This window comes from Brachyhypopomus gauderio, unplaced genomic scaffold (genome assembly GCF_052324685.1).
Source record: "Brachyhypopomus gauderio isolate BG-103 unplaced genomic scaffold, BGAUD_0.2 sc90, whole genome shotgun sequence".
Classification (NCBI taxonomy): Eukaryota; Metazoa; Chordata; class Actinopteri; order Gymnotiformes; family Hypopomidae; genus Brachyhypopomus; species Brachyhypopomus gauderio.
In genome coordinates this window covers 328,312-355,331 of record NW_027506911.1, presented here as the reverse complement: position 1 = coordinate 355,331, position 27,020 = coordinate 328,312, and the positions used below count along the sequence as shown (strand labels likewise).

Sequence of the window (27,020 nt, the reverse complement as noted above, 5' to 3'; positions counted from 1 at the left end):
AGAATGTGGGCATCGATCCCACTACCTCTCGCATGCAAAGCTAGCGCTCTACCACTTGAGCTAATCCCCCTCTCAAGAGTTTATCCTTTTGATTGGAGTTTTAAGGAAAGCTTACGGATCAGCTCAGCCCGACTAGGAAATAATACCGAATCCAGCATTGACCCACAAGGTTTTCTCATGTTGGCATCATGATAAACATTGCCAAATTAGGTCTTGCCATACCTGTCCGTGAATTTCACTGTGCCGAAACCGTTACGCTGTGAAAGCATGTTGCAAGAACCTAAGGAAAGGTAACAGTCGTTGATAAATTTTCGTTTGCATCTCGACGTGGTTTATCTGCAGCTTGCCGAAATAGCTCAGTTGGGAGAGCGTTAGACTGAAGATCTAAAGGTCCCTGGTTCGATCCCGGGTTTCGGCATGAATTCGACCTAGCTAGGTGGAAAGCCTCAGCTTTTGAATGACCTGTGCATTCTGTTGAAAAATTATAAACAGACATAAACTGTTTGATGTTTTGTTGTGAGATTTCACAGTGGGATTGTCAGAACTCGAGACTCTAGATGTTCAATTCATCTGCTGATAAAGCATTTGGAGAAGGAAATGTGTAGGTGTCAACTTGCATGTACGCGTTGTCCAAAAGCATAGGTGTACCACTTCACGACATGCTTAAGTTTTGACTGAATTGGACTTTCCTCTGCTTCCTTCGGCTTATGGACAGTCTTTGTCCAAAAGTAAAAAGAGATGTGGCAAAGATGTCAACTGTTTGCTGGAGGAATCCAAAGTGACCATGTTCTAAGAGACCTTTGAAGGTCATGAAATGATTCCCTTAAGACTAGAGCTGGCTGCTTCATGCTTATCGTAAGCAAGCAAGGAGTCAGTAAGAGAGCTTTGGAGAATGTGGGCATCGATCCCACTACCTCTCGCATGCAAAGCTAGCGCTCTACCACTTGAGCTAATCCCCCTCTCAAGAGTTTATCCTTTTGATTGGAGTTTTAAGGAAAGCTTACGGATCAGCTCAGCCCGAATAGGAAATAATACCGAATCCAGCATTGACCCACAAGGTTTTCTCATGTTGGCATCATGATAAACATTGCCAAATTAGGTCCTGCCATACCTGTCCGTGAATTTCACTGTGCCGAAACCGTTACGCTGTGAAAGCATGTTGCAAGAACCTAAGGAAAGGTAACAGTCGTTGATAAATTTTCGTTTGCATCTCGACGTGGTTTATCTGCAGCTTGCCGAAATAGCTCAGTTGGGAGAGCGTTAGACTGAAGATCTAAAGGTCCCTGGTTCGATCCCGGGTTTCGGCATGAATTCGACCTAGCTAGGTGGAAAGCCTCAGCGTTTGAATGACCTGTGCATTCTGTTGAAAAATTATAAACAGACATAAACTGTTTGATGTTTTGTTGTGAGATTTCACAGTGGGATTGTCAGAACTCGAGACTCTAGATGTTCATTTCATCTGCTGATAAAGCATTTGGAGAAGGAAATGTGTAGGTGTCAACTTGCATGTACGCGTTGTCCAAAAGCATAGGTGTACCACTTCACGACATGCTTAAGTTTTGACTGAATTGGACTTTCCTCTGCTTCCTTCGGCTTATGGACAGCCTTTGTCCAAAAGTAAAAAGAGATGTGGCAAAGATGTCAACTGTTTGCTGGAGGAATCCAAAGTGACCATGTTCTAAGAGACCTTTGAAGGTCATGAAATTATTCCCTTAAGACTAAAGCTGGCTGCTTCATGCTTATCGTAAGCAAGCAAGGAGTCAGTAAGAGAGCTTTGGAGAATGTGGGCATCGATCCCACTACCTCTCGCATGCAAAGCGAGCGCTCTACCACTTGAGCTAATCCCCCTCTCAAGAGTTTATTCTTTTGATTGGAGTTTTAAGGAAAGCTTACGGATCAGCTCAGCCCGACTAGGAAATAATACCGAATCCAGCATTGACCCACAAGGTTTTCTCATGTTGGCATCATGATAAACATTGCCAAATTAGGTCTTGCCGTACCTGTCCGTGAATTTCACTGTGCCGAAACCGTTACGCTGTGAAAGCATGTTGCAAGAACCTAAGGAAAGGTAACAGTCGTTGATAAAGTTTCGTTTGCATCTCGACGTGGTTTATCTGCAGCTTGCCGAAATAGCTCAGTTGGGAGAGCGTTAGACTGAAGATCTAAAGGTCCCTGGTTCGATCCCGGGTTTCGGCATGAACTCGACCTAGCTAGGCGGAAAGCCTCAGCTTTTGAATGACCTGTGCATTCTGTTGAAAAATTATAAACAGACATAAACTGTTTGATGTTTTGTTGTGAGATTTCACAGTGGGATTGTCAGAACTCGAGACTCTAGATGTTCAATTCATCTGCTGATAAAGCATTTGGAGAAGGAAATGTGTAGGTGTCAACTTGCATGTACGCGTTGTCCAAAAGCATAGGTGTACCACTTCACGACATGCTTAAGTTTTGACTGAATTGGACTTTCCTCTGCTTCCTTCGGCTTATGGACAGTCTTTGTCCAAAAGTAAAAAGAGATGTGGCAAAGATGTCAACTGTTTGCTGGAGGAATCCAAAGTGACCATGTTCTAAGAGACCTTTGAAGGTCATGAAATGATTCCCTTAAGACTAGAGCTGGCTGCTTCATGCTTATCGTAAGCAAGCAAGGAGTCAGTAAGAGAGCTTTGGAGAATGTGGGCATCGATCCCACTACCTCTCGCATGCAAAGCTAGCGCTCTACCACTTGAGCTAATCCCCCTCTCAAGAGTTTATCCTTTTGATTGGAGTTTTAAGGAAAGCTTACGGATCAGCTCAGCCCGACTAGGAAATAATACCGAATCCAGCATTGACCCACAAGGTTTTCTCATGTTGGCATCATGATAAACATTGCCAAATTAGGTCTTGCCATACCTGTCCGTGAATTTCACTGTGCCGAAACCGTTACGCTGTGAAAGCATGTTGCAAGAACCTAAGGAAAGGTAACAGTCGTTGATAAATTTTCGTTTGCATCTCGACGTGGTTTATCTGCAGCTTGCCGAAATAGCTCAGTTGGGAGAGCGTTAGACTGAAGATCTAAAGGTCCCTGGTTCAATCCCGGGTTTCGGCATGAATTCGACCTAGCTAGGTGGAAAGCCTCAGCTTTTGAATGACCTGTGCATTCTGTTGAAAAATTATAAACAGACATAAACTGTTTGATGTTTTGTTGTGAGATTTCACAGTGGGATTGTCAGAACTCGAGACTCTAGATGTTCAATTCATCTGCTGATAAAGCATTTGGAGAAGGAAATGTGTAGGTGTCAACTTGCATGTACGCGTTGTCCAAAAGCATAGGTGTACCACTTCACGACATGCTTAAGTTTTGACTGAATTGGACTTTCCTCTGCTTCCTTCGGCTTATGGACAGCCTTTGTCCAAAAGTAAAAAGAGATGTGGCAAAGATGTCAACTGTTTGCTGGAGGAATCCAAAGTGACCATGTTCTAAGAGACCTTTGAAGGTCATGAAATTATTCCCTTAAGACTAAAGCTGGCTGCTTCATGCTTATCGTAAGCAAGCAAGGAGTCAGTAAGAGAGCTTTGGAGAATGTGGGCATCGATCCCACTACCTCTCGCATGCAAAGCGAGCGCTCTACCACTTGAGCTAATCCCCCTCTCAAGAGTTTATTCTTTTGATTGGAGTTTTAAGGAAAGCTTACGGATCAGCTCAGCCCGACTAGGAAATAATACCGAATCCAGCATTGACCCACAAGGTTTTCTCATGTTGGCATCATGATAAACATTGCCAAATTAGGTCTTGCCGTACCTGTCCGTGAATTTCACTGTGCCGAAACCGTTACGCTGTGAAAGCATGTTGCAAGAACCTAAGGAAAGGTAACAGTCGTTGATAAATTTTCGTTTGCATCTCGACGTGGTTTATCTGCAGCTTGCCGAAATAGCTCAGTTGGGAGAGCGTTAGACTGAAGATCTAAAGGTCCCTGGTTCGATCCCGGGTTTCGGCATGAACTCGACCTAGCTAGGCGGAAAGCCTCAGCTTTTGAATGACCTGTGCATTCTGTTGAAAAATTATAAACAGACATAAACTGTTTGATGTTTTGTTGTGAGATTTCACAGTGGGATTGTCAGAACTCGAGACTCTAGATGTTCAATTCATCTGCTGATAAAGCATTTGGAGAAGGAAATGTGTAGGTGTCAACTTGCATGTACGCGTTGTCCAAAAGCATAGGTGTACCACTTCACGACATGCTTAAGTTTTGACTGAATTGGACTTTCCTCTGCTTCCTTCGGCTTATGGACAGTCTTTGTCCAAAAGTAAAAAGAGATGTGGCAAAGATGTCAACTGTTTGCTGGAGGAATCCAAAGTGACCATGTTCTAAGAGACCTTTGAAGGTCATGAAATGATTCCCTTAAGACTAGAGCTGGCTGCTTCATGCTTATCGTAAGCAAGCAAGGAGTCAGTAAGAGAGCTTTGGAGAATGTGGGCATCGATCCCACTACCTCTCGCATGCAAAGCTAGCGCTCTACCACTTGAGCTAATCCCCCTCTCAAGAGTTTATCCTTTTGATTGGAGTTTTAAGGAAAGCTTACGGATCAGCTCAGCCCGACTAGGAAATAATACCGAATCCAGCATTGACCCACAAGGTTTTCCCATGTTGGCATCATGATAAACATTGCCAAATTAGGTCCTGCCATACCTGTCCGTGAATTTCACTGTGCCGAAACCGTTACGCTGTGAAAGCATGTTGCAAGAACCTAAGGAAAGGTAACAGTCGTTGATAAATTTTCGTTTGCATCTCGACGTGGTTTATCTGCAGCTTGCCGAAATAGCTCAGTTGGGAGAGCGTTAGACTGAAGATCTAAAGGTCCCTGGTTCGATCCCGGGTTTCGGCATGAATTCGACCTAGCTAGGTGGAAAGCCTCAGCGTTTGAATGACCTGTGCATTCTGTTGAAAAATTATAAACAGACATAAACTGTTTGATGTTTTGTTGTGAGATTTCACAGTGGGATTGTCAGAACTCGAGACTCTAGATGTTCATTTCATCTGCTGATAAAGCATTTGGAGAAGGAAATGTGTAGGTGTCAACTTGCATGTACGCGTTGTCCAAAAGCATAGGTGTACCACTTCACGACATGCTTAAGTTTTGACTGAATTGGACTTTCCTCTGCTTCCTTCGGCTTATGGACAGCCTTTGTCCAAAAGTAAAAAGAGATGTGGCAAAGATGTCAACTGTTTGCTGGAGGAATCCAAAGTGACCATGTTCTAAGAGACCTTTGAAGGTCATGAAATTATTCCCTTAAGACTAAAGCTGGCTGCTTCATGCTTATCGTAAGCAAGCAAGGAGTCAGTAAGAGAGCTTTGGAGAATGTGGGCATCGATCCCACTACCTCTCGCATGCAAAGCGAGCGCTCTACCACTTGAGCTAATCCCCCTCTCAAGAGTTTATTCTTTTGATTGGAGTTTTAAGGAAAGCTTACGGATCAGCTCAGCCCGACTAGGAAATAATACCGAATCCAGCATTGACCCACAAGGTTTTCTCATGTTGGCATCATGATAAACATTGCCAAATTAGGTCTTGCCGTACCTGTCCGTGAATTTCACTGTGCCGAAACCGTTACGCTGTGAAAGCATGTTGCAAGAACCTAAGGAAAGGTAACAGTCGTTGATAAAGTTTCGTTTGCATCTCGACGTGGTTTATCTGCAGCTTGCCGAAATAGCTCAGTTGGGAGAGCGTTAGACTGAAGATCTAAAGGTCCCTGGTTCGATCCCGGGTTTCGGCATGAACTCGACCTAGCTAGGCGGAAAGCCTCAGCTTTTGAATGACCTGTGCATTCTGTTGAAAAATTATAAACAGACATAAACTGTTTGATGTTTTGTTGTGAGATTTCACAGTGGGATTGTCAGAACTCGAGACTCTAGATGTTCAATTCATCTGCTGATAAAGCATTTGGAGAAGGAAATGTGTAGGTGTCAACTTGCATGTACGCGTTGTCCAAAAGCATAGGTGTACCACTTCACGACATGCTTAAGTTTTGACTGAATTGGACTTTCCTCTGCTTCCTTCGGCTTATGGACAGTCTTTGTCCAAAAGTAAAAAGAGATGTGGCAAAGATGTCAACTGTTTGCTGGAGGAATCCAAAGTGACCATGTTCTAAGAGACCTTTGAAGGTCATGAAATGATTCCCTTAAGACTAGAGCTGGCTGCTTCATGCTTATCGTAAGCAAGCAAGGAGTCAGTAAGAGAGCTTTGGAGAATGTGGGCATCGATCCCACTACCTCTCGCATGCAAAGCTAGCGCTCTACCACTTGAGCTAATCCCCCTCTCAAGAGTTTATCCTTTTGATTGGAGTTTTAAGGAAAGCTTACGGATCAGCTCAGCCCGACTAGGAAATAATACCGAATCCAGCATTGACCCACAAGGTTTTCTCATGTTGGCATCATGATAAACATTGCCAAATTAGGTCTTGCCATACCTGTCCGTGAATTTCACTGTGCCGAAACCGTTACGCTGTGAAAGCATGTTGCAAGAACCTAAGGAAAGGTAACAGTCGTTGATAAATTTTCGTTTGCATCTCGACGTGGTTTATCTGCAGCTTGCCGAAATAGCTCAGTTGGGAGAGCGTTAGACTGAAGATCTAAAGGTCCCTGGTTCAATCCCGGGTTTCGGCATGAATTCGACCTAGCTAGGTGGAAAGCCTCAGCTTTTGAATGACCTGTGCATTCTGTTGAAAAATTATAAACAGACATAAACTGTTTGATGTTTTGTTGTGAGATTTCACAGTGGGATTGTCAGAACTCGAGACTCTAGATGTTCAATTCATCTGCTGATAAAGCATTTGGAGAAGGAAATGTGTAGGTGTCAACTTGCATGTACGCGTTGTCCAAAAGCATAGGTGTACCACTTCACGACATGCTTAAGTTTTGACTGAATTGGACTTTCCTCTGCTTCCTTCGGCTTATGGACAGTCTTTGTCCAAAAGTAAAAAGAGATGTGGCAAAGATGTCAACTGTTTGCTGGAGGAATCCAAAGTGACCATGTTCTAAGAGACCTTTGAAGGTCATGAAATGATTCCCTTAAGACTAGAGCTGGCTGCTTCATGCTTATCGTAAGCAAGCAAGGAGTCAGTAAGAGAGCTTTGGAGAATGTGGGCATCGATCCCACTACCTCTCGCATGCAAAGCAAGCGCTCTACCACTTGAGCTAATCCCCCTCTCTAGAGTTTATACTTTTGATTGGAGTTTTAAGGAAAGCTTACGGATCAGCTCAGCCCGACTAGGAAATAATACCGAATCCAGCATTGACCCACAAGGTTTTCTCATGTTGGCATCATGATAAACATTGCCAAATTAGGTCTTGCCGTACCTGTCCGTGAATTTCACTGTGCCGAAACCGTTACGCTGTGAAAGCATGTTGCAAGAACCTAAGGAAAGGTAACAGTCGTTGATAAAGTTTCGTTTGCATCTCGACGTGGTTTATCTGCAGCTTGCCGAAATAGCTCAGTTGGGAGAGCGTTAGACTGAAGATCTAAAGGTCCCTGGTTCGATCCCGGGTTTCGGCATGAACTCGACCTAGCTAGGCGGAAAGCCTCAGCTTTTGAATGACCTGTGCATTCTGTTGAAAAATTATAAACAGACATAAACTGTTTGATGTTTTGTTGTGAGATTTCACAGTGGGATTGTCAGAACTCGAGACTCTAGATGTTCAATTCATCTGCTGATAAAGCATTTGGAGAAGGAAATGTGTAGGTGTCAACTTGCATGTACGCGTTGTCCAAAAGCATAGGTGTACCACTTCACGACATGCTTAAGTTTTGACTGAATTGGACTTTCCTCTGCTTCCTTCGGCTTATGGACAGCCTTTGTCCAAAAGTAAAAAGAGATGTGGCAAAGATGTCAACTGTTTGCTGGAGGAATCCAAAGTGACCATGTTCTAAGAGACCTTTGAAGGTCATGAAATTATTCCCTTAAGACTAAAGCTGGCTGCTTCATGCTTATCATAAGCAAGCAAGGAATCAGTATGAGAGCTTTGGAGAATGTGGGCATCGATCCCACTACCTCTCGCATGCAAAGCGAGCGCTCTACCACTTGAGCTAATCCCCCTCTCAAGAGTTTATTCTTTTGATTGGAGTTTTAAGGAAAGCTTACGGATCAGCTCAGCCCGACTAGGAAATAATACCGAATCCAGCATTGACCCACAAGGTTTTCTCATGTTGGCATCATGATAAACATTGCCAAATTAGGTCTTGCCGTACCTGTCCGTGAATTTCACTGTGCCGAAACCGTTACGCTGTGAAAGCATGTTGCAAGAACCTAAGGAAAGGTAACAGTCGTTGATAAAGTTTCGTTTGCATCTCGACGTGGTTTATCTGCAGCTTGCCGAAATAGCTCAGTTGGGAGAGCGTTAGACTGAAGATCTAAAGGTCCCTGGTTCGATCCTGGGTTTCGGCATGAACTCGACCTAGCTAGGCGGAAAGCCTCAGCTTTTGAATGACCTGTGCATTCTGTTGAAAAAATATAAACAGACATAAACTGTTTGATGTTTTGTTGTGAGATTTCACAGTGGGATTGTCAGAACTCGAGACTCTAGATGTTCAATTCATCTGCTGATAAAGCATTTGGAGAAGGAAATGTGTAGGTGTCAACTTGCATGTACGCGTTGTCCAAAAGCATAGGTGTACCACTTCACGACATGCTTAAGTTTTGACTGAATTGGACTTTCCTCTGCTTCCTTCGGCTTATGGACAGTCTTTGTCCAAAAGTAAAAAGAGATGTGGCAAAGATGTCAACTGTTTGCTGGAGGAATCCAAAGTGACCATGTTCTAAGAGACCTTTGAAGGTCATGAAATGATTCCCTTAAGACTAGAGCTGGCTGCTTCATGCTTATCGTAAGCAAGCAAGGAGTCAGTAAGAGAGCTTTGGAGAATGTGGGCATCGATCCCACTACCTCTCGCATGCAAAGCTAGCGCTCTACCACTTGAGCTAATCCCCCTCTCAAGAGTTTATCCTTTTGATTGGAGTTTTAAGGAAAGCTTACGGATCAGCTCAGCCCGACTAGGAAATAATACCAAATCCAGCATTGACCCACAAGGTTTTCTCATGTTGGCATCATGATAAACATTGCTAAATTAGGTCTTGCCATACCTGTCCGTGAATTTCACTGTGCCGAAACCGTTACGCTGTGAAAGCATGTTGCAAGAACCTAAGGAAAGGTAACAGTCGTTGATAAATTTTCGTTTGCATCTCGAAGTGGTTTATCTGCAGCTTGCCGAAATAGCTCAGTTGGGAGAGCGTTAGACTGAAGATCTAAAGGTCCCTGGTTCGATCCCGGGTTTCGGCATGAATTCGACCTAGCTAGGTGGAAAGCCTCAGCTTTTGAATGACCTGTGCATTCTGTTGAAAAATTATAAACAGACATAAACTGTTTGATGTTTTGTTGTGAGATTTCACAGTGGGATTGTCAGAACTCGAGACTCTAGATGTTCAATTCATCTGCTGATAAAGCATTTGGAGAAGGAAATGTGTAGGTGTCAACTTGCATGTACGCGTTGTCCAAAAGCATAGGTGTACCACTTCACGACATGCTTAAGTTTTGACTGAATTGGACTTTCCTCTGCTTCCTTCGGCTTATGGACAGTCTTTGTCCAAAAGTAAAAAGAGATGTGGCAAAGATGTCAACTGTTTGCTGGAGGAATCCAAAGTGACCATGTTCTAAGAGACCTTTGAAGGTCATGAAATGATTCCCTTAAGACTAGAGCTGGCTGCTTCATGCTTATCGTAAGCAAGCAAGGAGTCAGTAAGAGAGCTTTGGAGAATGTGGGCATCGATCCCACTACCTCTCGCATGCAAAGCAAGCGCTCTACCACTTGAGCTAATCCCCCTCTCAAGAGTTTATACTTTTGATTGGAGTTTTAAGGAAAGCTTACGGATCAGCTCAGCCCGACTAGGAAATAATACCGAATCCAGCATTGACCCACAAGGTTTTCTCATGTTGGCATCATGATAAACATTGCCAAATTAGGTCTTGCCGTACCTGTCCGTGAATTTCACTGTGCCGAAACCGTTACGCTGTGAAAGCATGTTGCAAGAACCTAAGGAAAGGTAACAGTCGTTGATAAAGTTTCGTTTGCATCTCGACGTGGTTTATCTGCAGCTTGCCGAAATAGCTCAGTTGGGAGAGCGTTAGACTGAAGATCTAAAGGTCCCTGGTTCGATCCCGGGTTTCGGCATGAACTCGACCTAGCTAGGCGGAAAGCCTCAGCTTTTGAATGACCTGTGCATTCTGTTGAAAAATTATAAACAGACATAAACTGTTTGATGTTTTGTTGTGAGATTTCACAGTGGGATTGTCAGAACTCGAGACTCTAGATGTTCAATTCATCTGCTGATAAAGCATTTGGAGAAGGAAATGTGTAGGTGTCAACTTGCATGTACGCGTTGTCCAAAAGCATAGGTGTACCACTTCACGACATGCTTAAGTTTTGACTGAATTGGACTTTCCTCTGCTTCCTTCGGCTTATGGACAGTCTTTGTCCAAAAGTAAAAAGAGATGTGGCAAAGATGTCAACTGTTTGCTGGAGGAATCCAAAGTGACCATGTTCTAAGAGACCTTTGAAGGTCATGAAATGATTCCCTTAAGACTAGAGCTGGCTGCTTCATGCTTATCGTAAGCAAGCAAGGAGTCAGTAAGAGAGCTTTGGAGAATGTGGGCATCGATCCCACTACCTCTCGCATGCAAAGCAAGCGCTCTACCACTTGAGCTAATCCCCCTCTCAAGAGTTTATACTTTTGATTGGAGTTTTAAGGAAAGCTTACGGATCAGCTCAGCCCGACTAGGAAATAATACCGAATCCAGCATTGACCCACAAGGTTTTCTCATGTTGGCATCATGATAAACATTGCCAAATTAGGTCTTGCCGTACCTGTCCGTGAATTTCACTGTGCCGAAACCGTTACGCTGTGAAAGCATGTTGCAAGAACCTAAGGAAAGGTAACAGTCGTTGATAAAGTTTCGTTTGCATCTCGACGTGGTTTATCTGCAGCTTGCCGAAATAGCTCAGTTGGGAGAGCGTTAGACTGAAGATCTAAAGGTCCCTGGTTCGATCCCGGGTTTCGGCATGAACTCGACCTAGCTAGGCGGAAAGCCTCAGCTTTTGAATGACCTGTGCATTCTGTTGAAAAATTATAAACAGACATAAACTGTTTGATGTTTTGTTGTGAGATTTCACAGTGGGATTGTCAGAACTCGAGACTCTAGATGTTCAATTCATCTGCTGATAAAGCATTTGGAGAAGGAAATGTGTAGGTGTCAACTTGCATGTACGCGTTGTCCAAAAGCATAGGTGTACCACTTCACGACATGCTTAAGTTTTGACTGAATTGGACTTTCCTCTGCTTCCTTCGGCTTATGGACAGTCTTTGTCCAAAAGTAAAAAGAGATGTGGCAAAGATGTCAACTGTTTGCTGGAGGAATCCAAAGTGACCATGTTCTAAGAGACCTTTGAAGGTCATGAAATGATTCCCTTAAGACTAGAGCTGGCTGCTTCATGCTTATCGTAAGCAAGCAAGGAGTCAGTAAGAGAGCTTTGGAGAATGTGGGCATCGATCCCACTACCTCTCGCATGCAAAGCAAGCGCTCTACCACTTGAGCTAATCCCCCTCTCAAGAGTTTATACTTTTGATTGGAGTTTTAAGGAAAGCTTACGGATCAGCTCAGCCCGACTAGGAAATAATACCGAATCCAGCATTGACCCACAAGGTTTTCTCATGTTGGCATCATGATAAACATTGCCAAATTAGGTCTTGCCGTACCTGTCCGTGAATTTCACTGTGCCGAAACCGTTACGCTGTGAAAGCATGTTGCAAGAACCTAAGGAAAGGTAACAGTCGTTGATAAAGTTTCGTTTGCATCTCGACGTGGTTTATCTGCAGCTTGCCGAAATAGCTCAGTTGGGAGAGCGTTAGACTGAAGATCTAAAGGTCCCTGGTTCGATCCCGGGTTTCGGCATGAACTCGACCTAGCTAGGCGGAAAGCCTCAGCTTTTGAATGACCTGTGCATTCTGTTGAAAAATTATAAACAGACATAAACTGTTTGATGTTTTGTTGTGAGATTTCACAGTGGGATTGTCAGAACTCGAGACTCTAGATGTTCAATTCATCTGCTGATAAAGCATTTGGAGAAGGAAATGTGTAGGTGTCAACTTGCATGTACGCGTTGTCCAAAAGCATAGGTGTACCACTTCACGACATGCTTAAGTTTTGACTGAATTGGACTTTCCTCTGCTTCCTTCGGCTTATGGACAGCCTTTGTCCAAAAGTAAAAAGAGATGTGGCAAAGATGTCAACTGTTTGCTGGAGGAATCCAAAGTGACCATGTTCTAAGAGACCTTTGAAGGTCATGAAATTATTCCCTTAAGACTAAAGCTGGCTGCTTCATGCTTATCATAAGCAAGCAAGGAATCAGTAAGAGAGCTTTGGAGAATGTGGGCATCGATCCCACTACCTCTCGCATGCAAAGCGAGCGCTCTACCACTTGAGCTAATCCCCCTCTCAAGAGTTTATTCTTTTGATTGGAGTTTTAAGGAAAGCTTACGGATCAGCTCAGCCCGACTAGGAAATAATACCGAATCCAGCATTGACCCACAAGGTTTTCTCATGTTGGCATCATGATAAACATTGCCAAATTAGGTCTTGCCGTACCTGTCCGTGAATTTCACTGTGCCGAAACCGTTACGCTGTGAAAGCATGTTGCAAGAACCTAAGGAAAGGTAACAGTCGTTGATAAAGTTTCGTTTGCATCTCGACGTGGTTTATCTGCAGCTTGCCGAAATAGCTCAGTTGGGAGAGCGTTAGACTGAAGATCTAAAGGTCCCTGGTTTGATCCCGGGTTTCGGCATGAACTCGACCTAGCTAGGCGGAAAGCCTCAGCTTTTGAATGACCTGTGCATTCTGTTGAAAAATTATAAACAGACATAAACTGTTTGATGTTTTGTTGTGAGATTTCACAGTGGGATTGTCAGAACTCGAGACTCTAGATGTTCAATTCATCTGCTGATAAAGCATTTGGAGAAGGAAATGTGTAGGTGTCAACTTGCATGTACGCGTTGTCCAAAAGCATAGGTGTACCACTTCACGACATGCTTAAGTTTTGACTGAATTGGACTTTCCTCTGCTTCCTTCGGCTTATGGACAGTCTTTGTCCAAAAGTAAAAAGAGATGTGGCAAAGATGTCAACTGTTTGCTGGAGGAATCCAAAGTGACCATGTTCTAAGAGACCTTTGAAGGTCATGAAATGATTCCCTTAAGACTAGAGCTGGCTGCTTCATGCTTATCGTAAGCAAGCAAGGAGTCAGTAAGAGAGCTTTGGAGAATGTGGGCATCGATCCCACTACCTCTCGCATGCAAAGCTAGCGCTCTACCACTTGAGCTAATCCCCCTCTCAAGAGTTTATCCTTTTGATTGGAGTTTTAAGGAAAGCTTATGGATCAGCTCAGCCCGACTAGGAAATAATACCGAATCCAGCATTGACCCACAAGGTTTTCTCATGTTGGCATCATGATAAACATTGCCAAATTAGGTCTTGCCATACCTGTCCGTGAATTTCACTGTGCCGAAACCGTTACGCTGTGAAAGCATGTTGCAAGAACCTAAGGAAAGGTAACAGTCGTTGATAAATTTTCGTTTGCATCTCGACGTGGTTTATCTGCAGCTTGCCGAAATAGCTCAGTTGGGAGAGCGTTAGACTGAAGATCTAAAGGTCCCTGGTTCGATCCCGGGTTTCGGCATGAATTCGACCTAGCTAGGTGGAAAGCCTCAGCTTTTGAATGACCTGTGCATTCTGTTGAAAAATTATAAACAGACATAAACTGTTTGATGTTTTGTTGTGAGATTTCACAGTGGGATTGTCAGAACTCGAGACTCTAGATGTTCAATTCATCTGCTGATAAAGCATTTGGAGAAGGAAATGTGTAGGTGTCAACTTGCATGTACGCGTTGTCCAAAAGCATAGGTGTACCACTTCACGACATGCTTAAGTTTTGACTGAATTGGACTTTCCTCTGCTTCCTTCGGCTTATGGACAGCCTTTGTCCAAAAGTAAAAAGAGATGTGGCAAAGATGTCAACTGTTTGCTGGAGGAATCCAAAGTGACCATTTTCTAAGAGACCTTTGAAGGTCATGAAATTATTCCCTTAAGACTAGAGCTGGCTGCTTCATGCTTATCGTAAGCAAGCAAGGAGTCAGTAAGAGAGCTTTGGAGAATGTGGGCATCGATCCCACTACCTCTCGCATGCAAAGCTAGCGCTCTACCACTTGAGCTAATCTCCCTCTCAAGAGTTTATCCTTTTGATTGGAGTTTTAAGGAAAGCTTACGGATCAGCTCAGCCCGACTAGGAAATAATACCGAATCCAGCATTGACCCACAAGGTTTTCTCATGTTGGCATCATGATAAACATTGCCAAATTAGGTCTTGCCATACCTGTCCGTGAATTTCACTGTGCCGAAACCGTTACGCTGTGAAAGCATGTTGCAAGAACCTAAGGAAAGGTAACAGTCGTTGATAAAGTTTCGTTTGCATCTCGACGTGGTTTATCTGCAGCTTGCCGAAATAGCTCAGTTGGGAGAGCGTTAGACTGAAGATCTAAAGGTCCCTGGTTCGATCCCGGGTTTCGGCATGAATTCGACCTAGCTAGGTGGAAAGCCTCAGCTTTTGAATGACCTGTGCATTCTGTTGAAAAATTATAAACAGACATAAACTGTTTGATGTTTTGTTGTGAGATTTCACAGTGGGATTGTCAGAACTCGAGACTCTAGATGTTCAATTCATCTGCTGATAAAGCATTTGGAGAAGGAAATGTGTAGGTGTCAACTTGCATGTACGCGTTGTCCAAAAGCATAGGTGTACCACTTCACGACATGCTTAAGTTTTGACTGAATTGGACTTTCCTCTGCTTCCTTCGGCTTATGGACAGCCTTTGTCCAAAAGTAAAAAGAGATGTGGCAAAGATGTCAACTGTTTGCTGGAGGAATCCAAAGTGACCATGTTCTAAGAGACCTTTGAAGGTCATGAAATTATTCCCTTAAGACTAAAGCTGGCTGCTTCATGCTTATCGTAAGCAAGCAAGGAGTCAGTAAGAGAGCTTTGGAGAATGTGGGCATCGATCCCACTACCTCTCGCATGCAAAGCGAGCGCTCTACCACTTGAGCTAATCCCCCTCTCAAGAGTTTATTCTTTTGATTGGAGTTTTAAGGAAAGCTTACGGATCAGCTCAGCCCGACTAGGAAATAATACCGAATCCAGCATTGACCCACAAGGTTTTCTCATGTTGGCATCATGATAAACATTGCCAAATTAGGTCTTGCCATACCTGTCCGTGAATTTCACTGTGCCGAAACCGTTACGCTGTGAAAGCATGTTGCAAGAACCTAAGGAAAGGTAACAGTCGTTGATAAATTTTCGTTTGCATCTCGACGTGGTTTATCTGCAGCTTGCCGAAATAGCTCAGTTGGGAGAGCGTTAGACTGAAGATCTAAAGGTCCCTGGTTCGATCCCGGGTTTCGGCATGAATTCGACCTAGCTAGGTGGAAAGCCTCAGCTTTTGAATGACCTGTGCATTCTGTTGAAAAATTATAAACAGACATAAACTGTTTGATGTTTTGTTGTGAGATTTCACAGTGGGATTGTCAGAACTCGAGACTCTAGATGTTCAATTCATCTGCTGATAAAGCATTTGGAGAAGGAAATGTGTAGGTGTCAACTTGCATGTACGCGTTGTCCAAAAGCATAGGTGTACCACTTCACGACATGCTTAAGTTTTGACTGAATTGGACTTTCCTCTGCTTCCTTCGGCTTATGGACAGCCTTTGTCCAAAAGTAAAAAGAGATGTGGCAAAGATGTCAACTGTTTGCTGGAGGAATCCAAAGTGACCATTTTCTAAGAGACCTTTGAAGGTCATGAAATTATTCCCTTAAGACTAGAGCTGGCTGCTTCATGCTTATCGTAAGCAAGCAAGGAGTCAGTAAGAGAGCTTTGGAGAATGTGGGCATCGATCCCACTACCTCTCGCATGCAAAGCTAGCGCTCTACCACTTGAGCTAATCTCCCACTCAAGAGTTTATCCTTTTGATTGGAGTTTAAAGGAAAGCTTACGGATCAGCTCAGCCCGACTAGGAAGTAATACCGAATCAAGCATTGACCCACAAGGTTTTCTCATGTTGGCATCATGATAAACATTGCCAAATTAGGTCTTGCCATACCTGTCCGTGAATTTCACTGTGCCGAAACCGTTACGCTGTGAAAGCATGTTGCAAGAACCTAAGGAAAGGTAACAGTCGTTGATAAAGTTTCGTTTGCATCTCGACGTGGTTTATCTGCAGCTTGCCGAAATAGCTCAGTTGGGAGAGCGTTACACTGAAGATCTAAAGGTCCCTGGTTCGATCCCGGGTTTCGGCATGAATTCGACCTAGCTAGGTGGAAAGCCTCAGCTTTTGAATGACCTGTGCATTCTGTTGAAAAATTATAAACAGACATAAACTGTTTGATGTTTTGTTGTGAGATTTCACAGTGGGATTGTCAGAACTCGAGACTCTAGATGTTCAATTCATCTGCTGATAAAGCATTTGGAGAAGGAAATGTGTAGGTGTCAACTTGCATGTACGCGTTGTCCAAAAGCATAGGTGTACCACTTCACGACATGCTTAAGTTTTGACTGAATTGGACTTTCCTCTGCTTCCTTCGGCTTATGGACAGCCTTTGTCCAAAAGTAAAAAGAGATGTGGCAAAGATGTCAACTGTTTGCTGGAGGAATCCAAAGTGACCATGTTCTAAGAGACCTTTGAAGGTCATGAAATTATTCCCTTAAGACTAAAGCTGGCTGCTTCATGCTTATCGTAAGCAAGCAGTCAGTAAGAGAGCTTTGGAGAATGTGGGCATCGATCCCACTACCTCTCGCATGCAAAGCGAGCGCTCTACCACTTGAGCTAATCCCCCTCTCAAGAGTTTATTCTTTTGATTGGAGTTTTAAGGAAAGCTTACGGATCAGCTCAGCCCGACTAGGAAATAATACCGAATCCAGCATTGACCCACAAGGTTTTCTCATGTTGGCATCATGATAAACATTGCCAAATTAGGTCTTGCCATACCTGTCCGTGAATTTCACTGTGCCGAAACCGTTACGCTGTGAAAGCATGTTGCAAGAACCTAAGGAAAGGTAACAGTCGTTGATAAATTTTCGTTTGCATCTCGACGTGGTTTATCTGCAGCTTGCCGAAATAGCTCAGTTGGGAGAGCGTTAGACTGAAGATCTAAAGGTCCCTGGTTCGATCCCGGGTTTCGGCATGAATTCGACCTAGCTAGGTGGAAAGCCTCAGCTTTTGAATGACCTGTGCATTCTGTTGAAAAATTATAAACAGACATAAACTGTTTGATGTTTTGTTGTGAGATTTCACAGTGGGATTGTCAGAACTCGAGACTCTAGATGTTCAATTCATCTGCTGATAAAGCATTTGGAGAAGGAAATGTGTAGGTGTCAACTTGCATGTACGCGTTGTCCAAAAGCATAGGTGTACCACTTCACGACATGCTTAAGTTTTGACTGAATTGGACTTTCCTCTGCTTCCTTCGGCTTATGGACAGTCTTTGTCCAAAAGTAAAAAGAGATGTGGCAAAGATGTCAACTGTTTGCTGGAGGAATCCAAAGTGACCATGTTCTAAGAGACCTTTGAAGGTCATGAAATGATTCCCTTAAGACTAGAGCTGGCTGCTTCATGCTTATCGTAAGCAAGCAAGGAGTCAGTAAGAGAGCTTTGGAGAATGTGGGCATCGATCCCACTACCTCTCGCATGCAAAGCTAGCGCTCTACCACTTGAGCTAATCCCCCTCTCAAGAGTTTATCCTTTTGATTGGAGTTTTAAGGAAAGCTTACGGATCAGCTCAGCCCGACTAGGAAATAATACCGAATCCAGCATTGACCCACAAGGTTTTCTCATGTTGGCATCATGATAAACATTGCCAAATTAGGTCTTGCCATACCTGTCCGTGAATTTCACTGTGCCGAAACCGTTACGCTGTGAAAGCATGTTGCAAGAACCTAAGGAAAGGTAACAGTCGTTGATAAATTTTCGTTTGCATCTCGACGTGGTTTATCTGCAGCTTGCCGAAATGGCGGTACCTGCAAGCCACCCGTCTGTAAAAAACATCCAATGCCTGAGCCCCATTCCATTTTTCCTCGGCCAATGGCGCGCGAACCATTCCATTTTCTTCGTTTTTCTCGGCCAATGCCTGGCCACCATTCCATTTTTCCTCGGCCAATGCCTGCCCACCATTCCATTTTTCCTCGGCCAATGCCTGCCCACCATTCCATTTTTCCTCGGCCAATGTCTGCCCACCATTCCATTTTTCCTCGGCCAATGCCTGGCCACCATTCCATTTTTCCTCGGCCAATGACACGACGAAGGCGATCTTGCCCCGGTCACTTCAAAGTATATAAACTTTACACCGCGTAGAAGAAAGAAACACCGTCTCGGATTTGGGATTTCTCAACAAGACACAGGTATGCCTTATTTTTGCTAGCATATTTATTTATACGCAGGGCTGTTTTATGCCTGTTTGTATAAGGAACCAATAAATAAATGCTGTAGATATATTTTGCGATCATTGGAAAGGTAGTCAGCTAAGAAATACTGTATATACATTATCTCCTGTGGTGACGCTCATGGACGTAGTTCGTTAGCAAGCTATCGGATAACTTCTAACTAGCCTAAATTGGAGGAATCATTTATGTAATTCTAATCATGACGAATAATCTAATTAATGTTTCTCTGTGTTAGCCATCTATCCTGTTTTTCGATTTTCAACGGACAATCGCCGAAATTGTGAGGTAATTTAACGGTATATAAACGCTTTATTTAACTGTTTTTAAACGTCTTAGAAAATACGTGCCCCTGCCTAACACGTTATTATTTTGTTATTACTAAGTATCTACGTAGAAACGAACATTATAAAGTATATGGTTAAGTGAGTAATACGAATCCTTGTAGTATTAAAAAGGTTAAAAACACATTAGTAACTAGTGAGTTGGTACCAACTGCTCACATTCATTCTTAGTTGCCATGGATTTACTTATTTGTTAATTTATGTTTGTTTTAATTATAAAGTATATCATACACTTTCGTTATTTACAATGTCTTGTTTCAGATCATGTCAGCATCAAAAAAATCTCACAAGGCCATGGCTGACACAGACTGGCTTGCCCGGCTGCAAGCATTTGCCAACACAGGGGTTTGGCCATCGAGCGAGGGCAACAGGCCTGCTCCAAGACAGAAAAAGTGGCACGAACTCTATAATAAGGTAAAATAATATGATTTCTCTCATTTAAAAATAACTTAAGCCTTATTATTCCATATTTATTTATTGTTGCTTGACTCTTTAAATGGTTCTAATTGGAGTTGTGAAGGACAGGTGAGAATTGCAGAAAATTACAATTACAAAAGAGAAGACATCTTGCCTGAATGTGGATTTTTTTTGCAGATTGAAAAATGCCCCCAGCATCTGAAGGGACAGTCAACCCTTGTGGGAGGATTGCCCAAGTGTGTTTGTAGCTTTCATAAGGTAACTTAAATTAATTAAACCTGCAATCTGCAAATACAGAATAATGTATTACTAAGGTTGACTGTTTATGATGAGTTTTAGTAACTATATATATTTTCTCCCTATATATAAATGTATTTCTGTTACTTTTTCAGGAACGTTCCAAGAATCCACTGGCTCCTCAACCATCAACAAGTACTGCCAGCCTGAGCACTTCTCCCTCCACCAGTCCTGCAAAGAGGCCTAAATTGACTTTATCCATGGTAACATACATTGTACTATAAAGATATGAACATTATGTGATGTTGCTGTGCTGAATATTCTTCATGGTTTCCAACAAATATTGTGATCTTCTTTTTGTACTAGTTTGAACGATCAAGGTATGGTGGAACCCATGTGGCTACAGCAAAACCAAACCTGAATGTCACAAGGAAGCATGTACAGGTAAAAAAAATACTATATATTAATGTTTTTTCTTCTATTTGTTCTATTCTAACTGAATAACAAACTATTAATTCCACAGCCACAGGAGATCCTAGGAGCAGGTTCAACGTCTTGCCAGTCTCCTGGTCCTCAGCCTTCAACATCCTTCCATCCTCACAGGCCTCTCCTACAGTCCCCATGTTTTCTTGCTCCACCACCACCACCAAAACCACAACCTGCAGAACAAGGGCAACATTCTGCAGAGTCTTCTGTTGTGATGAGCATGGTACGGTAATGTGTCATTAATAAATCACAAGTACATTCATGATTCATTCACAAGTCATTCATGATTACACATAACATCTGTGTATACTTGTGCTATTTTTTCATCATAGCCAATCCATCAGCCAGAAAATACAGTAGAGCTCCCACTATTGTGGCCGCAGACATTGCCACGGCAGGACCAGAAATGGGTGTCTGAAGCTCTCTTCAGACTTGGGCCGAAGGGAAAGCTGGAGCTACGCGACAACCTGCAACTATGGTATCATGCACCACCTCCAGCTCTTTTGTATCACCAGTCTCCCACTCCTGATCGTTTCTTCTCGCAGTCTCTGTTGTTGTGGATGCCTTACAGGTTGTGGAAGGTGCGGCTTTACTGTACGAATCCTGACTGTAAACATCGGCTGAGTGGAGGTGGTCTGCACAGGAGGGTTCGGCAGGTCCTCGACATCGATAGGTACTACAACCTGGTGACGGAGACACTGATTTGCAGCAGATGTAGATCCAGCTACGTATCGTGGAGCCAGACAATCCTTCACCAACTGGACCTAGCACATCGCTCTGAGTTTAGAGTGATCCTTACTCGCAGGTGAATGAAACACTAAATTACTTTGCCATCATGGACATATCTTTTTGCAAATCTGACACTTATTTCCCTAAATAACAGAATAATAAAGATTTTTTCCCCCCCCAAGATATGCCTGTGACATTCGGGTGATCCGCCTGCTGCGTGAGCGAGGACTGGGAAACGGCCCTGTCCGGATCATCGGCCAGCTGAAGGAGAACCACAGCGAGCAGTGGCTCCAGAGGGCCGCACGATATGTATCGGAGTGTGCTGCCTTCATGGAAAATGCAAGTGTGCTTCCACCACAGTTTCAGGAGCCCCCAGAACCTGCCACAGTGCCCAACTACAAGTGGCTCCTCACTGTGTACAGCCAAGACATCCTCAACAGACTGGAGGAAATCAAGGCTGGAATCACTTCAACCTATGGAGCCATTTTAAAAATGGATTCTACCAAAAAGGTTAGATGTTATTTATTATATTAGTTATCATTTGGCAAACTTTTTTCTCAGGTTATTTCTCAACTATATACACACTATATATAAATTTTAAAACACCACCACCCAGCTATTCTCTCAGGAAGGATCTGATCTGTTGTGTGTGATTATGGTTATTGCAGTTAACACTCAGTTTGAATGTACTTTAATGAAGGAATGAATGTCTAGGCCACTTATTTTGTTTTGTTGATAGAAGGCCATTGATCACTTACTTTCAAAATCCCCTTTAAGTCACCTCTCTTTGTCTGGCAAGAAGAACCATTATGGCCCATGATGGTTTGTTTTTGTATATGCTAAATAAGTCATATAGTCTGTTTGTCCTGAAGGAGACATCCTCGTTTGGATCCTTTGTTATGATAAGCTAGGTATGATGGGTAAGCCATTGGGTTTGTTTCTTACATTGTTCCTCTCTTATTGCCAGATCACCAAGAAGTTGACTGGACCTGCCAAGGGTACTGCACAATGGCTCACATCTGTGGGGAATGAAAAGGGCCAGGTGTTGATGAGTGTACTTACAACAAATGAAGGTGCTGGGTTGGACCTCATGATAGCAGGTCTAGTAGACCGGTACTGCAAGGCTGGTGTTGATCCCCCTGTTGCCCTTTATGTGGACTGTGGCTGTTGTAAGGAAGTGGGAGAGACAAAGCTGAAGACCAGATTCAGTGGGTGGCCAGATGTGATTGTGCGTCTAGACATCTGGCATTTTATGCGACGACTGGCAACAGGGTGCACCACTGATGCCCATCAGCTTTATCCGACTTTCATGTCACGCTTGTCGGCCTGTATATTTGAGTGGGATGCAGGTGACGTTAGTCTGCTGAGGAGGGCCAAAAGGGAGCAGCTGAGGAAGCAAGACTGGCCAGTGTTGACCGACAAAGATGTTGATCGACACATCACAAAAGATGAGCTGGCACTGCACTGCAGGAGGAGAACACGTGGACAAGAGACAACCATCCACCTGCTCGATCAGCTACTCACAGAGCTAATGAGTGGCAAGGGGAACGATGCCCTTGGTGTTCCTCTTCTTGACACTGTGCGAATGCAGCACATCTGGCGTGTACAGAAGCGGCATGTGGCATGCATTCAAGACCCTCCTGGTGTGGCATTGTACACGGAGACCGGAGACATCACCAAGGGAGGAGTAGTTTTAAAAACATACCGGTGTGCAAGAGGCTCCACATCCCTGGAATCGTTTCACTGCCATTTGAATCGCTTCATTCCAGGTATGTGATAACTGTTAACTTTAGTAAATATTTTCTGCAATATATCATGTTTGATTATATTAAAAATCACATAACTATCAATGAATTTAGCTTGCTTTGCTTTGTTTGTAACAGATGGTTCTTGTATTAATTGTGGTACACATTCTTTCAGGAAACAGTGCCAATAGTCTGAACTTTCAGATATATCTACTGGAAGGGCTGAATCGCTGGAACAAAGACCGTGCTGCTTCTGCTCTTGCAAAGGAACCTACAACCCTGCGCAGTTACACTGGGGAGTTGGTTCACTTTGTCAACGACAACTACCAGAAGGTTTTTAAAAGGAAATTGATGCCGGCATTTACACCACCTGCAAAATACACTGGTAAGCATATTGTGATACGGCATTTAATATTTTAGAATACTTTATACGTCACAAAAATGTTTATTTTTCTTTTTTTATTTAATGCATTTTCAGGGGAGCTCATTGGTGTGCAGTACCTGCTAAGGCAGAATAATGAGCCACTGGAGGATATGCACCCAAATTCTGACAGAACCACCCAGCTGCTGGAGGACTTAGAAGTGCATGACCAAGATGAAGATGATGAGGGGTTCAACGAATCCAGTCTGCAGGATGAAGCAATGGTGGCAGACCTGGTGGTTGCTGATGAGACATTAGAATTTGTGTTCCCTCACCCACCTCTCCACCCTTCACCAATGCCCTTGGTCCAGCCTTCATCGTCATTACCTTCAGTTCAACAAATGGTAAATGATACAGTCTTACTTTGTCTTTTTATAGTAAAATTTATCTGTTAAAACCACTAATCCAAACTACACCTATACTCCTTCAGCAGCCTCCACCAGTGCCCTCGGCCCAGCCTCCACCAGTGACCTCGGCCCAGCCTCCACCAGTGCCCTCGGCCCAGCCTCCACCAGTGACCTCGGCCCAGCCTCCACCAGTGCCCTCGGCCCAGCCTCCACCAGTGCCCTCGGCCCAGCCTCCACCAGTGCCCTCGGCCCAGCCTCCACCAGTGACCTCGGCCCAGCCTCCACCAGTGACCTCGGCCCAGCCTCCACCAGTGACCTCGGCCCAGCCTCCACCAGTGACCTCGGCCCAGCCTCCACCAGTGCCTAGTCAGTCTCCATCAGAGCCTTCAGCTCAACAAATGGTAAGTGATAGTACCTTACTTTCATTGTTAAACATCTTCATTGTTAAATTCTCTAATAAACAGCACACAAATAAGAACGCGACACACAAATGCTTTATTTTCTCATGCTTTATTGTAATTAAACCTTTATTGTAAATAGAAAATGCACATTTCTACAGACATTATAACGTTTCATATTATTATTATTTTTATTTCTAGGCTGTGGATGTCCATAACATTCCTGGAATGGAAAGGGTGGATGAATTAGCAGAGTATCTGGTTGAGCTTCGCACTCAAACAAGCCTGACCCTGACAAACCAGCAGACCACCACGATTGTTAGTTTGTGGCAAAACCTAAACCAGTTTGATAAAAACAGACTGGTGTATGCAGCTCGGCATCAGGATAGGCTGCTGACTGGCCGCTTTCGATCCCCCAAAAAGAAGGCAGTTTTCACCCCTGGTGTTGAGAGCACAAAAAGGTGTGTTCTGGGATCAAGTGGCTCCCCTGCTCAGTGGCCTGACTGCTGTCGGCTGATTGAATCCATCTTTATAAGACTGGCCAACATCCACAGAAGCCCCAAAACTCTGGGCAAAGTAAGTGTGTCAAGGTGGGCACTGATGTTGGAGGACTACAGGAAAATCAGGCAGCTTGTTTTGAACAATGGGACAGTGATGGAGCAGACCACCCTTCAGCTGGTAGAGGTGAACCAGAAAACTCTTATGCAGTGGTACAAAGAGCGCCTCAAATCTCAGGAGGTCTCTGTGCTACTTCAAGGGGTGCGCCTCCCTGATGCACGGCCAGTGGCAGCTCAACCTCTACTGCCAGCAAATGTACAACCTGATGAGCCTCCACAGTACCCTCATCAGGTTCATATTTACCACATGCCGCCAAACACAGCAGGTCAGGCTAAAACAAAGTTTCGAAAAATTCTGCCCAGTGCCACACCACCATTAGCCCCTAGTCAACGACATCAGGACACTTCCATTCAGCCTCCCGTTGCTTCTATGGAGTCTGGTTCACAGGAGGCCTCTTTGAGGATGATACAGCCAAGACCTTCACCTGTACTGATGATGTTACCCGAAGGACCAGCTGTGTCTGTCATGCCTCAGGTGTTGTTGCCCAGTTCTGTCCCTCAGCCTGCTACCCCCACTGAGCGACATTACAAGCGGACAGTCCCATATAATACCTGTAGGAAGTGTGGACAGTCACGCAAAACAGCAACTGGCCATAGCCAGTACAAGGGGAAGATCTTCTGTCCTATGACAGAGACTCTTACCAAGGAACAGTGGCTGGAAAAGATGAGAAAACTGTGATTAATGTGTATACTTTATTTTCATACATTACTATTGTATTTTTATATTACTAAAATATAATTATTATTATCTTTAATGGTTTAAAATGTTGTAAATGTTTTGCTGTAGTTTATTGGAATTTTTTATAGTTCAGCTGCTGTGGCATTAATATGTGTATATATGTATTAGTGTAGATTTAATATTTTATTTTTATGTAAATTGTAGTATAATTTTGTTAATTGTATTAGAATATCATTTTGTTAATTTTATTCATGTTTATTATATATATATATACATAAAGTGTATAAAGTATATAAAGTGTGAATAAATATATAAAGTGTGAATACAAATACAGAGTGTGAATTTATTAAATCAAGCAATAAGCCTAATATGATGAAACAACTCATATGTATGTGTATGAAATGCACATATATATTACAATATATAAATTACAATATATAAATTGTGACACGGGTGCCCCGTAATTGTAGGCACTGCTGACAGCCATAAAATAAAATTTTGCAATATATTTCTTAGAATATTATCACACAAAATATCCACGGCAAGATTCTCAGTTACAAATATTTATATCCAGGCTGGATTCGAACCTGCGACCTCCCGATCTTTTCTCAATTTTTTTTTCCTTTTTCTTCCTTTTTCTTCCCCTTCTTCCCCCCCTCATACAGACGATTGTTCCCCAGCTTTGGCGGAGTTGGGAGAGCGTTAGACTGAAGATCTAAAGGTCCCTGGTTCGATCCCGGGTTTCGGCATGAATTCGACCTAGCTAGGTGGAAAGCCTCAGCTTTTGAATGACCTGTGCATTCTGTTGAAAAATTATAAACAGACATAAACTGTTTGATGTTTTGTTGTGAGATTTCACAGTGGGATTGTCAGAACTCGAGACTCTAGATGTTCAATTCATCTGCTGATAAAGCATTTGGAGAAGGAAATGTGTAGGTGTCAACTTGCATGTACGCGTTGTCCAAAAGCATAGGTGTACCACTTCACGACATGCTTAAGTTTTGACTGAATTGGACTTTCCTCTGCTTCCTTCGGCTTATGGACAGCCTTTGTCCAAAAGTAAAAAGAGATGTGGCAAAGATGTCAACTGTTTGCTGGAGGAATCCAAAGTGACCATGTTCTAAGAGACCTTTGAAGGTCATGAAATGATTCCCTTAAGACTAGAGCTGGCTGCTTCATGCTTATCGTAAGCAAGCAAGGAGTCAGTAAGAGAGCTTTGGAGAATGTGGGCATCGATCCCACTACCTCTCGCATGCAAAGCTAGCGCTCTACCACTTGAGCTAATCCCCCTCTCAAGAGTTTATCCTTTTGATTGGAGTTTTAAGGAAAGCTTACGGATCAGCTCAGCCCGACTAGGAAATAATACCGAATCCAGCATTGACCCACAAGGTTTTCTCATGTTGGCATCATGATAAACATTGCCAAATTAGGTCCTGCCATACCTGTCCATGAATTTCACTGTGCCGAAACCGTTACGCTGTGAAAGCATGTTGCAAGAACCTAAGGAAAGGTAACAGTCGTTGATAAATTTTCGTTTGCATCTCGACGTGGTTTATCTGCAGCTTGCCGAAATAGCTCAGTTGGGAGAGCGTTAGACTGAAGATCTAAAGGTCCCTGGTTCGATCCCGGGTTTCGGCATGAATTCGACCTAGCTAGGTGGAAAGCCTCAGCGTTTGAATGACCTGTGCATTCTGTTGAAAAATTATAAACAGACATAAACTGTTTGATGTTTTGTTGTGAGATTTCACAGTGGGATTGTCAGAACTCGAGACTCTAGATGTTCATTTCATCTGCTGATAAAGCATTTGGAGAAGGAAATGTGTAGGTGTCAACTTGCATGTACGCGTTGTCCAAAAGCATAGGTGTACCACTTCACGACATGCTTAAGTTTTGACTGAATTGGACTTTCCTCTGCTTCCTTCGGCTTATGGACAGCCTTTGTCCAAAAGTAAAAAGAGATGTGGCAAAGATGTCAACTGTTTGCTGGAGGAATCCAAAGTGACCATGTTCTAAGAGACCTTTGAAGGTCATGAAATTATTCCC

The 27,020-nt window shown here is 43.4% G+C and overlaps 2 protein-coding genes and 28 non-coding genes across 30 annotated transcripts; 23 read left to right on the top strand and 7 right to left on the bottom strand.

Annotated features, from left to right (window-relative positions):
* The first annotated feature begins 345 nt into the window (after positions 1 to 345).
* On the top strand, positions 346 to 418 carry trnaf-gaa (transfer RNA phenylalanine (anticodon GAA)). Its single transcript has one exon. It is a non-coding gene; the product is annotated as a tRNA-Phe (tRNA).
* Positions 419 to 1,234: 816 nt separating this feature from the next.
* Positions 1,235 to 1,307, top strand: trnaf-gaa (transfer RNA phenylalanine (anticodon GAA)). Its single transcript has one exon. It is a non-coding gene; the product is annotated as a tRNA-Phe (tRNA).
* Positions 1,308 to 1,775: 468 nt separating this feature from the next.
* trnaa-ugc (transfer RNA alanine (anticodon UGC)) lies at positions 1,776 to 1,848 on the bottom strand. Its single transcript has one exon. It is a non-coding gene; the product is annotated as a tRNA-Ala (tRNA).
* A 275-nt stretch (positions 1,849 to 2,123) lies between these two features.
* trnaf-gaa (transfer RNA phenylalanine (anticodon GAA)) lies at positions 2,124 to 2,196 on the top strand. Its single transcript has one exon. It is a non-coding gene; the product is annotated as a tRNA-Phe (tRNA).
* An 816-nt stretch (positions 2,197 to 3,012) lies between these two features.
* trnaf-gaa (transfer RNA phenylalanine (anticodon GAA)) lies at positions 3,013 to 3,085 on the top strand. The gene has a single exon. It is a non-coding gene; the product is annotated as a tRNA-Phe (tRNA).
* A 468-nt stretch (positions 3,086 to 3,553) lies between these two features.
* Positions 3,554 to 3,626, bottom strand: trnaa-ugc (transfer RNA alanine (anticodon UGC)). Its single transcript has one exon. It is a non-coding gene; the product is annotated as a tRNA-Ala (tRNA).
* A 275-nt stretch (positions 3,627 to 3,901) lies between these two features.
* Positions 3,902 to 3,974, top strand: trnaf-gaa (transfer RNA phenylalanine (anticodon GAA)). Its single transcript has one exon. It is a non-coding gene; the product is annotated as a tRNA-Phe (tRNA).
* An 816-nt stretch (positions 3,975 to 4,790) lies between these two features.
* Positions 4,791 to 4,863, top strand: trnaf-gaa (transfer RNA phenylalanine (anticodon GAA)). Its single transcript has one exon. It is a non-coding gene; the product is annotated as a tRNA-Phe (tRNA).
* Positions 4,864 to 5,331: 468 nt separating this feature from the next.
* Positions 5,332 to 5,404, bottom strand: trnaa-ugc (transfer RNA alanine (anticodon UGC)). Its single transcript has one exon. It is a non-coding gene; the product is annotated as a tRNA-Ala (tRNA).
* Positions 5,405 to 5,679: 275 nt separating this feature from the next.
* Positions 5,680 to 5,752, top strand: trnaf-gaa (transfer RNA phenylalanine (anticodon GAA)). Its single transcript has one exon. It is a non-coding gene; the product is annotated as a tRNA-Phe (tRNA).
* Positions 5,753 to 6,568: 816 nt separating this feature from the next.
* Positions 6,569 to 6,641, top strand: trnaf-gaa (transfer RNA phenylalanine (anticodon GAA)). The gene has a single exon. It is a non-coding gene; the product is annotated as a tRNA-Phe (tRNA).
* Positions 6,642 to 7,457: 816 nt separating this feature from the next.
* On the top strand, positions 7,458 to 7,530 carry trnaf-gaa (transfer RNA phenylalanine (anticodon GAA)). Its single transcript has one exon. It is a non-coding gene; the product is annotated as a tRNA-Phe (tRNA).
* A 468-nt stretch (positions 7,531 to 7,998) lies between these two features.
* trnaa-ugc (transfer RNA alanine (anticodon UGC)) lies at positions 7,999 to 8,071 on the bottom strand. Its single transcript has one exon. It is a non-coding gene; the product is annotated as a tRNA-Ala (tRNA).
* A 275-nt stretch (positions 8,072 to 8,346) lies between these two features.
* Positions 8,347 to 8,419, top strand: trnaf-gaa (transfer RNA phenylalanine (anticodon GAA)). The gene has a single exon. It is a non-coding gene; the product is annotated as a tRNA-Phe (tRNA).
* An 816-nt stretch (positions 8,420 to 9,235) lies between these two features.
* Positions 9,236 to 9,308, top strand: trnaf-gaa (transfer RNA phenylalanine (anticodon GAA)). Its single transcript has one exon. It is a non-coding gene; the product is annotated as a tRNA-Phe (tRNA).
* Positions 9,309 to 10,124: 816 nt separating this feature from the next.
* Positions 10,125 to 10,197, top strand: trnaf-gaa (transfer RNA phenylalanine (anticodon GAA)). Its single transcript has one exon. It is a non-coding gene; the product is annotated as a tRNA-Phe (tRNA).
* An 816-nt stretch (positions 10,198 to 11,013) lies between these two features.
* On the top strand, positions 11,014 to 11,086 carry trnaf-gaa (transfer RNA phenylalanine (anticodon GAA)). The gene has a single exon. It is a non-coding gene; the product is annotated as a tRNA-Phe (tRNA).
* An 816-nt stretch (positions 11,087 to 11,902) lies between these two features.
* On the top strand, positions 11,903 to 11,975 carry trnaf-gaa (transfer RNA phenylalanine (anticodon GAA)). Its single transcript has one exon. It is a non-coding gene; the product is annotated as a tRNA-Phe (tRNA).
* A 468-nt stretch (positions 11,976 to 12,443) lies between these two features.
* On the bottom strand, positions 12,444 to 12,516 carry trnaa-ugc (transfer RNA alanine (anticodon UGC)). The gene has a single exon. It is a non-coding gene; the product is annotated as a tRNA-Ala (tRNA).
* A 275-nt stretch (positions 12,517 to 12,791) lies between these two features.
* trnaf-gaa (transfer RNA phenylalanine (anticodon GAA)) lies at positions 12,792 to 12,864 on the top strand. Its single transcript has one exon. It is a non-coding gene; the product is annotated as a tRNA-Phe (tRNA).
* Positions 12,865 to 13,680: 816 nt separating this feature from the next.
* trnaf-gaa (transfer RNA phenylalanine (anticodon GAA)) lies at positions 13,681 to 13,753 on the top strand. Its single transcript has one exon. It is a non-coding gene; the product is annotated as a tRNA-Phe (tRNA).
* Positions 13,754 to 14,569: 816 nt separating this feature from the next.
* trnaf-gaa (transfer RNA phenylalanine (anticodon GAA)) lies at positions 14,570 to 14,642 on the top strand. The gene has a single exon. It is a non-coding gene; the product is annotated as a tRNA-Phe (tRNA).
* Positions 14,643 to 15,110: 468 nt separating this feature from the next.
* trnaa-ugc (transfer RNA alanine (anticodon UGC)) lies at positions 15,111 to 15,183 on the bottom strand. Its single transcript has one exon. It is a non-coding gene; the product is annotated as a tRNA-Ala (tRNA).
* A 275-nt stretch (positions 15,184 to 15,458) lies between these two features.
* On the top strand, positions 15,459 to 15,531 carry trnaf-gaa (transfer RNA phenylalanine (anticodon GAA)). Its single transcript has one exon. It is a non-coding gene; the product is annotated as a tRNA-Phe (tRNA).
* An 816-nt stretch (positions 15,532 to 16,347) lies between these two features.
* Positions 16,348 to 16,420, top strand: trnaf-gaa (transfer RNA phenylalanine (anticodon GAA)). The gene has a single exon. It is a non-coding gene; the product is annotated as a tRNA-Phe (tRNA).
* Positions 16,421 to 16,884: 464 nt separating this feature from the next.
* On the bottom strand, positions 16,885 to 16,957 carry trnaa-ugc (transfer RNA alanine (anticodon UGC)). The gene has a single exon. It is a non-coding gene; the product is annotated as a tRNA-Ala (tRNA).
* A 275-nt stretch (positions 16,958 to 17,232) lies between these two features.
* Positions 17,233 to 17,305, top strand: trnaf-gaa (transfer RNA phenylalanine (anticodon GAA)). Its single transcript has one exon. It is a non-coding gene; the product is annotated as a tRNA-Phe (tRNA).
* Positions 17,306 to 18,456: 1,151 nt separating this feature from the next.
* LOC143493607 (uncharacterized) lies at positions 18,457 to 20,401 on the top strand. Its single transcript, XM_076992128.1, has 8 exons — positions 18,457 to 18,518; positions 18,796 to 18,845; positions 19,163 to 19,315; positions 19,496 to 19,576; positions 19,711 to 19,818; positions 19,922 to 19,999; positions 20,079 to 20,269; positions 20,374 to 20,401. The coding sequence occupies exons 3-8, from the start codon at positions 19,166 to 19,168 to the stop codon at positions 20,399 to 20,401; spliced, it is 636 nt and encodes a 211-aa protein (XP_076848243.1). The 5' UTR covers positions 18,457 to 18,518; positions 18,796 to 18,845; positions 19,163 to 19,165.
* Positions 20,402 to 22,079: 1,678 nt separating this feature from the next.
* LOC143493606 (uncharacterized) lies at positions 22,080 to 23,331 on the top strand. Its single transcript, XM_076992127.1, has 3 exons — positions 22,080 to 22,539; positions 22,691 to 22,900; positions 22,994 to 23,331. Exons 1-3 carry the CDS (start codon positions 22,080 to 22,082, stop codon positions 23,329 to 23,331), a joined length of 1,008 nt encoding a protein of 335 aa, XP_076848242.1.
* Positions 23,332 to 26,542: 3,211 nt separating this feature from the next.
* On the top strand, positions 26,543 to 26,615 carry trnaf-gaa (transfer RNA phenylalanine (anticodon GAA)). The gene has a single exon. It is a non-coding gene; the product is annotated as a tRNA-Phe (tRNA).
* Positions 26,616 to 27,020: the final 405 nt, after the last annotated feature.